The sequence below is a fragment of the Sparus aurata genome, chromosome 22, assembly GCF_900880675.1.
Source record: "Sparus aurata chromosome 22, fSpaAur1.1, whole genome shotgun sequence".
Lineage (NCBI taxonomy): Eukaryota > Metazoa > Chordata > Actinopteri > Spariformes > Sparidae > Sparus > Sparus aurata.
In genome coordinates, this window is record NC_044208.1 from 16,068,635 (window position 1) to 16,079,527 (window position 10,893).

A 10,893-nucleotide genomic window follows, 5' to 3' on the forward strand; every position below is an offset into this window, starting at 1 on the left:
GCTGTGGTTCACATGGGAAGTGCGCGTCATCCGGCCTGCACAGAACCAAGGAAGTGGTGCCAGGAGAGAGGGGAGGCGTCATAGGTGAGCCGACCAATCAGGCGAGGGGATTAAAATAGAGTCGTATATATCAGAGGTTAGACCTGCTTCGCCTCATAATACGAAACCAGAGGGTGATGAGACACGCCGCCTGCCTCTTTTTACTACATTAACCCCTCATCACCATTGTCACCCCTACCATCATCATCATCATCATCATCATCACAATGGGTCTGATAACTACATTAGGTTTTGAGCCTGTTGAAAGTAAAAAAAAGGATATATGTTAAAAGTGGGTTTGAGTCTGAAACCAAACAAACAGTTAATGTTTTGACAGTCAGATAGATACAGCTGTCTGTTTTAGCAATGCAAAACATTGTTGAACTTGCCTGTTAAAGCACATGAATGAACTGTTTGCCGTGTGATGCTAGATGCAAATATATAGGCACTTTGAATGGTCCTCTAAATACCTACTACCTGCTGTTCTGTGTCCGATATGTCCTATACTGAATCTTTCTTTAGAAGATAAAATCAATCTTCTGTGGGGACTGTTTTAAGAACATACAGCTAACAGGCAGGGACTTTCCTCAGATAAGTGTGGTGTGGACAAATACACCCACTGCCTGACAGAAAAAAAGTTTGACTGGTTATCTAAAAAATGAGGTAAATGATAAGAATAGGCAGTGATGGAATGTAAATAAATACATTTACTTGAGTATTGTTCTTATGTACAACTGAGTATTACTTGAGTATTACAATTTTCTGCATCTGTATTCTAACACTTCACTACATTTAGAAGCAAATGTTGTATATTTGTACAACTACATCTATTTGATAACTTCAGTACCTAGTTACTTTGCAGACTCCATAGTGCATCAAAGTAAAAGAAGCACATTTTTTTATTAATTTAATCTAAAAAAAAGTTGTATACCAGATCTGATAATTGACCAATGCAAGGTATACAGTTTATATATGTCCTACATGTAATTATATGTATAATCTACTTTCACTTTTGATACTTAAGTACACTCATAGCCAGAAAATTACTTTGACAGAAAAGTGCCGTTAATATCAGATACTTTGAGACCTCACTAATATTGTAAATATTAAAACTCTGAATTTCTTTCCCAAAAGTAAAGGAACTTTTCATTGGCAGTGAAATGGGAGGTCGACACATTGTAGTGCAACAACATTTTATTTTTGAGAATACATTCATACACTTGTCCTTCCTCAGTGAATCATCATCACTGAGTGTCGCCGTATGTCAGATTTAGCAGGTTGTGTCCAGTCTCCTCTGGGCGACCTCCTGGATGATAGCTGCAAGACAAAGACGTCTCAGTCAGTGTCATTAACAACCTCTGTAACGCTTCAAAAGAACCACTAGATAGCGCTCAGGTAATGTTCATGACCATTACCCCTGGAGGAGCACTTATGATCAGATACCTTCTAGAACATGTTGGTTTAACTCTAACAAGTTAGGAGAAGGTATTGTTTATACCTGTCATGTTTGTGTTGTAGCATAAGTGTTCAAACTTTACCCAAGAACTTGTTGATGAGGGTTTGTGGTGACCCATATCTGGAATTGCTGACAATTTTCAGTTTCCATCCACAACTATTAGGATTGCAAGTAATATATGAGGCTTTACTCATGACATGGCAGATTGTAGCCGATGGTTTATGTCAAATTTTGAGCAAGTATTGTATACTGAAATGACAGACTAAATAAATATGCTGCTAAAGATGGAGTGTTTGAATCTTCTGGTTGCTGTGTAGGATTTGGGTAATACTTAAAAAAACTTAAAAATCAAACCTGGAGAAAGAGATTTTAACAAACATGAAGCATCAGAGAAAGCAGGTTTGCAAGTTAAGCATTGTTCATCGTAAGCAGAGGGATGTCTTCTGAACAAGTGAAAAAATATACTGTATGGTCTTACTGTCCAGTAGCGCTCTTGCTGTGTATCTCTTCTCCAAACTTTTGTGAACCTCAGTCATCAGCCACGGGAAGAAATTAGTCTCGACATCTGGAAATCAGAACCACAAACATGAAAAAACACTCATACTGAAATCATATCAATGACTTGCACCAGTCATTTCTCAACTGTGTGCAGCGGAGTGCAACAATGCCCTCATGTGTTAGAAAGGAGAAAGCTGATGCTGGAGGATACTGCAGTAGGTGAATGCTGACCTTTCTCCACAGGGTCGTAAAAGTAGCCGTGGCCCCTCAGTGAGGTAAAGACTGCTGGTAAGAGGTCAGCCAAGTACTGCTGAGTGTACGCGCGGGCAGCAATCTTCTCCGCAGTCTCTCTTTCTTTCTTCAGCATCTCCCTCTGCTGGGCGGTTCTACGCTCCTGAGGTCAGGGGAAACTTTTTTTAAACAAACTCTTGAGTTATTATGTAAATGATCAAGTGTGTTGATTTGATTTAATCGTAATTCACAGAAAAAGTCCTCTCACACGCAGAACCAGATGCTTTTTAAGGACAGTGGCAACCGCATGTTTGGTTGAAATAAGCAGAACAGGAACTGAATAGGGATTGGGGTCAGTGATAGCCATCCATTTGTGAATAGACTAAGACCATGAAGGCCAGAAACTTAAGTTAAAAAAAACACTGTGGTGCAATTGAGCAATAAGTGGTGTTGGTGCAGCTACATGGAGTTAAAGCTAACAGGAACCATAAACATGATTTTGAAGCTGTTATTTTAAGGTAAAAATGTAACATACGGTTGCTTTTGAGAATTTTTTTCATACCAGTATTTTGTGCTTAATTTTTTATACAACTGATTAGCAAGTATTTGCAATTTGTAGTAACACACATTTTAATGTATATTTGAATATCTCTAATTGTCGGTAAATTATATTCAGAAAGCTGTTTAATGATTAATCAGTGATATTCCTTGTTAAAACAAAAAAAAACTTGGCTTCAAAACATCTATATCCTGTTACATGCAATATTTTTGAATAAATTAGCAAAAGCCAAATGTAAAGATAGGAAAAAAGAATACTAAGTAATAAATAAATTCAAGTTTAATGCCTAACAGTGTAGCTAATATGCTCCATCAGGGCTCTGGGGTCGATAAGATTGATGACAGTGTCACCCGGGCAACATAAGCATACAGCCTTTCAACTATTATTAGATTCTGATGTTCTTACTGTGAAACGGTGATTGGTTCTCTTGATATGAACCTTTCACAGAAACTTCTGTTGTGAAATAACCAACAGTGCGGCCATGTAGGGTCACGCTGAATTCAGGATTCAAATAAAACAGATAATGAAAAGAATTGACCTATACATCTCAGTAATTTGCATACTTTCTCCTCACTGTGGCGTCGCTCCTGCTCCTGAAGACGCTTCACCTCTGCCAGCTCGTTGTTGCGCAGCTCATTGAAGGCTCTCTGCTGGGCCCTCAGACAGGCCAGCTCCTCTTCCTCCATCACCTCCATCAGAGACTGTTCGATTGTCTTACCCACCAGCACCTCCAACACTGGCTGCACCTCCAGGTCAAAGTCAAACAACTGCAGAGGATATTGTAGTAGGCAGTGTTAAAATGTGCATTTTGAAACATTAGGTTTAACTTGATCATACATGTAAACAATGCAGATGTTCTTTACCCTTAACATCCTACACGACAATTACAATTCAGAGCCACTTCTTCACAAAGAAATCCAGCAGAATTGAACAACTTCATCAAATCATCAACAGGCTTGAGGCAATCAAGGGAGACAGGTAAGGTCTCATTTTTCACATCACGTTACAAAGTGCTCACATAAGGCCAATAAAAAAGTTAATAACATGTAAATTGCTACAAATGGAAAGACTTTAGTAACTCTTTAACTATTAGAAGGTTATGAATAGTAGAAAGAGTGGCCAGACGTCCCATTTGGATCACCTACCTCTCCCTCCTCTATCTGTGTTTCAACATCTTTGCCAGATTTAGCAGGTATGAAGAGTGGGGTTGCTGGTTTGTCCAGGAAAGCATCCGTCTGGCACTCAGAATCTGTAGCCACTACAACATCGCTCAATTCTTCCAGATAAAGCTCTGAACATAAAGGTCAGAGTGTTATAAACTGGATTTGGTTTCCAACAGCATATCTGACAAACTCATGATAAATGTGTTCCGAAGTTGTCCAAAGAAATGCCTGACCTGTTTGGATGTCAATGTGTTTTCTGCCCTGCAGGGCCTCGGGAGTCACAGTCCTGAACTGCTCCCTGGCTCGTTTTCTCCTCCTGATCTCTTGTTGTCTTTGTATTTCAATAGGGTGTGTCTGAGCTGCCTGTCAAAGGTGGGTTATGATACACATTTTGAAGTGGTTGAAAGAAAAGCAAACATACCAGGGATTAAACATAGTAAAATGGATCAAAAATGTAAGGATGGGAGCATTTCCATCATTACTATTAAAATACAGTTATTGTCACCGCATGGTCACAGGGGTCAAACTCCCTGAGGAAGGTTTGATGCTGAAATGCATCTGAAATTGTTTTTTATGGTCTTACAGGACCTTGCTGTGACAATAAAGGCATTCTAATAGTTAAAAAGAGAGTTCTTCTGAGATTTTCTTGCCATTCTATAGTAAAACGGATGTTTATACTTACAGTTGGTATGATGTGTTGGCCGTGAGTGTTTCCCCTGACAACACGACGGTCATACATAATGTTTCCATAATTACTCTGCATCCTACATCAAAGGAAAAATACAACACAGTCATGAAGTCGCTAGTCATGAACACTTGTTAACCTCAAAGGTGTAATGGTGAGAATTTAGTGATGGTCTGCGACAGCTGAATAAGGTGGGATTTAGTTGGAATATACAGTATTTATTTTATTTTATTTTCGTCTAGTGTATTTATGACGTACAAAAGTTTATCATTCAGTTAACCTTTTGTTTTCAGCTAAAATGTTCTTAAGGAATAAAGAGTGGCGTTTTTTACATTAATATACACATTATTTGATTGTATTTTTGATACTGATGGTTATTGATGTGCAAGTAGCATTTAAATGTTGTATATGGTGAAGGTGAAGCCCATTTAACTGATTAAACTAAATATTGGGTGGTGGTATTATCTATTATAATGTATCATATTTTATGAGCTGAATACATGTTTTCTATGCAAAATATTTATCAGTTAGTAACGACTAACTTACCGAAAAAAGTATAATGTTTGTCCCTGAAAAGTAGAATAAAAGGGATGTACTCAATTAAAGTAGAACTAAAGTGTCCGTGAGTACAGTACTTGAGTAAATTTACTTAGTTACTTTCTACTAATATCTATTTAATTAGGTATGTCATCAGCAGGATAATTCACTTATAAATCCTTAGAATATTACGATGTATTCTAGCTGTGGTGGCTAGGTTTATCTGTCTTCATGTAGCTTGTTGTACTGAAGCAACATTAGCGCTCTGCACAAACATAACAAACGCAGCTTAGTTACTGTTCAAACGGAGGTCCTCTGTATTTGGGGCGGTTCTCAACAGGTCTCGGTCGACTTGAGAAGGTGTAAGTTTCGTTTGGATCTCTGTGGCTCCGTGAAACAAAGGCCATTTTTAGGAAACTGTCAGAAACCGGCAGGCACCGTGGTTTGACACTTAGCTGACGTTAATGTTTGGTTGCAGACAGAGAGCAGAGGGAACTGTCGTAGCAACCGTCTCCAGGAAGTGAAACTTAACGGTCGTTACGTAACTTCCTTTTAAAACAAGAGCTTAAAAATGTATTTTTTATTTGTTTGTTTGTTTGTTTGTTTGTTTGTTTATAACGTCAACCGCTACTACCGTTTTCATTTCTCCGTGTATTGCTACGGCTACGCCAAGGTCAGTGTAACTAAGTATATTTACTCGAGTACAAGTTTGAGGCACAATTTCCACACACATTCATGTACCTTTCATACTTAAGTCATTATGTCACCAGAAATTGTATTTACCTAAATTTAATCTCAGACCTTTACTCAAGTACCATTCGTACTTGTATATGTATGACTTTCACTTCTGCCAAAGTGATATTGTTACAAGATATCTTTGTTCTTATTCAAGTAGTACTCCAGGGTTACTACTTGTACCCCAACTACAACTACTGCTACTAGCTTTTACTACTATTGCTGCTATAGCATACTTCTACACTTACTGCTATGACTATCAATATGTGGTAGTAGTAATAGCAACAATAGTACTACTTTTGCTACTACTGTTGCCATTACTTGAACTTTTACTACCACCACTAGAATTTTTACAACTACTACTACTACCAGTACCACCAAGACCCCTGCTACTACTAGCCTATCTATCTTTCTTGTGTAAAGCACTTTGTGCTACATGTCCATATATGAAAAGTGCTCTATAAATAAAGTTGATTTGATTTGATTTAGCCTATAATATATTACTGTTGTGACTTCACTACCACCGATAGTAACATTTCTAATCTTATCTTATCTTATTAAGTCTCACCAATAGGTCATTCAGTAGCTGCTCTGGATCTTTACATCACTAATCTTCCTCAGCAGATGGAGTTTGTCATGGAGGTGTAGACATTCAAATTACTATTCTTTAAGAACTTCCCATCCATGTAAGTTTAAGGATTGAAAAGTTAATTCTTGAAAATCAAAAGCCTTATGGACCTTGTGGTAACATAGCTTTGTCAAGAATGAGCTGCCAAACTAAAAAAAAGAAAGAATGATAAATATAGATAAGGATATTGTATCCTATAGTATCATGATGAGCCCCTTGTTGAAAAGCTTTCACCACTTTGAATGGCTTTTCCTGTTCTGTATTTTAACACATCTCAGAAGATCTGAGTAACCTGTTGATAAGGTGACCTCTTCCTGTGCAAAGAAGTTGAAAGGTGAGAAAAAAGAACCTTGTATTGCTCTTCAAGCACCAATAATGAGTCGCTTAAGAGGACCTAAAGAGTCAGAAATGTTTTTTAAATATTCTAATTGTACATTTTCTACTTTTGTCATCGTGGTGTCAGCAAGCTAAGAAGTAACAAGTCAAAATATTGAATGTCGCGCTGCAGGTGAGAAATCTGTTGCACCCACGACTTTTTTTGCATACCGAAACTGTGTACAAACAAAATAAAGCTGCGCACTTGAAAACTTGAAAACAGATTTGTTTTGCACACAGGCGACATTCAAATGTGGGCGGCAACAGGCATTAAAGCAAAGGAAAGCAGAAACTCAACTCAAGAGGATGTTAACCACAAAGAGCATTTTCAGCTCTACGAAAAGTCTGAAAGTGTCAGAGAAAAGCAGGTCACCGAATTGAAACTGTATTCTTGAGGACAAAGGTGAGAACTCTGTGGTCAGAGTGTTTAATGTCTCGATATAAAAAGTTTTCACGACCAAGATGATCTTGGCAAACTTTTGCCTGCCTTTTTTTGGTGACATAACAGGCCACACTCACGATTTAAGTAGCTGAACAAAGGATTATTATATAACATTTCCAAGAAACTATACTCTGTTCACAGCCAAATGTAGTCACGGCTCGGAAGAGAACCATGGCGGAGCTACGTCATGTGTTTTTGATGTATTTTAAAAGGAATAATAAATGTTTGATCAGAGGAGGGGGGAGGATTCTGTGTCACAAAGGGTTGGGATTTGTTTGTTACAGTCTGTACGTTTCAGCTGTCACAAGCCATTATGCATTGTTAAAGGGTAAATAGCTCTGCCTGCCACTGTGTGAGCCTTCTCTCATTAGTGTTGACTGTCAGCCATGAGATTATGCAACCAGCAGGGCATACACTTTCATCTGTTTTATCTGTGGAGTAATGTGCTCACAACATCATCTTTTTATCATTTGCTGAGGTTATTCCGGTCTCGTTTCATGTTTGCAAATCCATTTTTTAAATAACATTGAGGACAATTTTTGATTAAAAAAGCATGCACATCGGGGTCAAGAGCCTTCCTCAGTGTGTCACCATGTCATCTTCTGTTTTTAAAACAGAAGGTGGGCTCCCAGGGAATCAAGAAACACGTGGTAATCAAGTGGGAAAAGGAGCTATTAGTGCAAAAAGCGATGTACATTTAGAATGGCTAAGAGTCAATAATGGAAAAGACGGTAACTGTAGACAAAAAGAGGACATACAGACACTTCATGATAATCTACAGTAAAACTTAATTTAACCAGCTAATCTCATTAAAAGTGCAAGACTGTGATTATGTCATCAAAACTCCCATACTCCTAGTTCATGTGATAACTAAACTATCTCAATGACAACTGAGCAAACTCCATCCGCTGAGGAAGTCCACAGAATGTGGCTTTATGTTTAGTAAATGGCACTTGCAATAAGATCATTCAAACAATATTTTCCTAGGTCAAGACTGAAGCATCAGTCTCAATCACAAAATTCTCTGAACGGGCTGTTAAAGGATGAGTCCAGCCAAAAAATATAATTATCATGTCATTATCAACTCACCCTCATGTCACCTGGAAAGTCAGGTGAAGTTTCATAGTTCACAAAACATTTCTGGAGCTTCACAGCAAAACAGTGTTGTAGTAAGTACTTGTTTTAAAAATGTAAATCAAAACCATAGGATGGCTTCATACAGCTTGTCTTGGCGGTCCAAGTTTTTGAAGCCCAGATTTAACACATTGATTTGATAAAAACATTATTTTCACCCTCGACACATGGTCAAGATCCTGGACGCACCAAAACAAGGTGTTTCTAACGCTTTCAGCTTAGTGCTCATTAAATTGAATACACTGGTAAGCTGTACACCTCAGACTTTCATACTCAGTGACTGAGAGGTCACAAAGGGCTGAACAGTAACGACACACAGCACACTGATGGAGGCTGGTCAAAACATTCACTGTGACCTGAAGAGCAGCTGTTCATTAACTGATTGTCTGTTGGCTGATGTGGTTAAAAGGTGTGTCTTCATGCAGGCATTAATAAGCTGGTGCCTCTTATTTGTGTTGTGTTACAGTCTGTGTTGTTTCCCTGTATGTTTTCATTGCTGTGTTTGTGTCTGTTTTTTTGTTAATTTGTCATTGTTTCTTATGTTATATGTATTTTAAAGGCCCATCTAGGTACAAGACATTGCAAATGTGCTTTGGAGTTTTGACTGATGCATTAAACTCAATAAATGTGCCTATAAGATACATATGATGAATACTTAAAACATGAGTTAAAATAGTTGTAAAGTGAGAAATGTCAGCTAGAAATGACCAGAAACAACAGAAAACCAGCCTGTCAGATTTGAAGATCTGCTGCTTCTTTTCTGTTTTTCTGATAACAAAATCGAACTTTAGGTTTTTGGATAAACAAGCAATTTATGAGTCATTTACATTCTTGGACATCGCTTTATTAGCCATGCAAGTGATGTGGCTATGGGTAGGAAAATGTACGCCTGTCAGTCCGCCCAACACTTTGATGGAGACTAGCAACAACAACTAGCATAATGAATGGATTGCCATGTTACTTTGTAGAGACATTCATGGATGGATTCTTCTGACTTTTGTGAGTTGATGACTGTTTTATTTTTATTGTAATGTTTACTTCATAGTAAGCATCATAACCTACTACACACTACAGCATTTATAGCCAAAGCTAATTTGCAATACCTGTCGCTAGACTTGCCTTTAGAATCCATAAAACTCAACACATACAGAAAGTACAAGATGGATCGCCATCAAATTTGATACCAACATTCAGCCACAGCTCTATTTTGTGTTACGCAAATGTTGGAATGCTAACCAGGGGTGTGAGGACCTATTGATCCCCATCCATACATGAACTCAATGATTCAAAATCTAATACCATTGATGCAAAGTGAAAACATCGATCCAAATTATTATCTTTAAATTACACCTGTATTTTGAAATTCCTATTTGCCAACCTAGCCATTTAAACAGTTCTAGCACCTGGCAGGAAATGGCAAGCTACCAGAAAAAGACAATGAGGATGTTTATTCAGCAGTGTGGAAATAATCTGGATTTTATCTGGAGGAGATGGTGGACGTGTTAGCATTGTCACGGTGAGCAAGTTAGCATGCTGTCATTAGCATTTAGATCAAAGCATCGCTGCGCATCAGTACAACAGAGCAGCTGGCATGGCTGTAGTCTGCTGTCTTATCACTTTTTGATATTTTATATTACCGTATTGACCCGAATATAGGACGACCCTGATTATAAGACGACCCCTCTTTTCAAGACTAATCTTCAGAAAAAGACTCTGATAACCAAAATTCGTCTCTCAATAACAAACTCACATACCCTCCTGTCAGTCTCTTGGAAGCGGCCGCTAAGAGGACCACGATAAGCTTTTCTCTTACTGTTAGTGTTTTCAGACGGTCTTTTTGGACCTGCCATCTTCGGACGTTACACTCCGTAAATCCATATTTCTTGGCTGGCTGACAGTTGTTTGGCACCTCCGCTGCATTGACCACCATTATCTTAAAATTAGCATCATAGCTCCGCCTCAGATGTCTGTTAACTTGCCACACTTGATCCACTTTATCCACTTTGCTCCGTAAAATCACCGCGTCTCTCCATTTTTCATCTCCTGTCACTTCTTCTCCGCTGTGACTGACAGATGACTGCAGCCACAGTGTCAATGACGTCTCTACAATAAGCTGGCGCCCTCTGCTGTTGCGGTCGTGTAGCGACCCAGACAACTATCAGCATGTGTCCACGGTTAGACCCCGATTATAAAACGACCCCACTTTTTCACATAATTTTCATGGAAAAAAACCTCGTCCTATATTCGGGTCAATACGGTAGTTAATCAAGAAAATAGATAATCAATGCTGAAAATAATTGTAGCCATCATTGAAAGTTCTGGCCCAGTCTTCAGAATTTCTCTGAATCTTAATAAGAAATGCTTTCCCGGTGTTCGTCATGAGTCAGTAGATTCAGCTGTTTTCATCAGTG

The 10,893-nt window shown here is 38.4% G+C and overlaps 1 protein-coding gene and 1 long non-coding RNA gene across 4 annotated transcripts; one reads left to right on the forward strand and one right to left on the reverse strand.

The window, feature by feature from the left end:
- Nucleotides 1–1,215: 1,215 nt before the first annotated feature.
- Nucleotides 1,216–5,686, reverse strand: rsph3 (radial spoke head 3). 2 transcript variants are annotated; one of them, XM_030404601.1, is made up of 8 exons: nucleotides 5,466–5,686; nucleotides 4,629–4,716; nucleotides 4,180–4,309; nucleotides 3,929–4,074; nucleotides 3,347–3,550; nucleotides 2,225–2,387; nucleotides 1,974–2,060; nucleotides 1,216–1,356 (listed from the first exon to the last, which is right to left on the reverse strand). In XM_030404601.1, exons 1-8 carry the CDS (start codon nucleotides 5,573–5,575, stop codon nucleotides 1,310–1,312), a joined length of 975 nt encoding a protein of 324 aa, XP_030260461.1. In that variant the 5' UTR covers nucleotides 5,576–5,686; the 3' UTR covers nucleotides 1,216–1,309. The 2 variants fall into 2 exon arrangements, with proteins under 2 accessions (XP_030260461.1, XP_030260462.1); XM_030404602.1 differs by having other exon boundaries at nucleotides 1,278–1,356; nucleotides 4,629–4,710; nucleotides 5,466–5,685.
- Nucleotides 5,687–5,744: 58 nt separating this feature from the next.
- LOC115573705 (uncharacterized) lies at nucleotides 5,745–7,353 on the forward strand. 2 transcript variants are annotated; one of them, XR_003982335.1, is made up of 4 exons: nucleotides 5,745–5,841; nucleotides 6,810–6,865; nucleotides 6,995–7,039; nucleotides 7,147–7,353. It is a non-coding gene; the product is annotated as an uncharacterized LOC115573705 (long non-coding RNA). The 2 variants fall into 2 exon arrangements; XR_003982334.1 differs by lacking the exon at nucleotides 5,745–5,841 and adding an exon at nucleotides 6,477–6,589.
- Nucleotides 7,354–10,893: the final 3,540 nt, after the last annotated feature.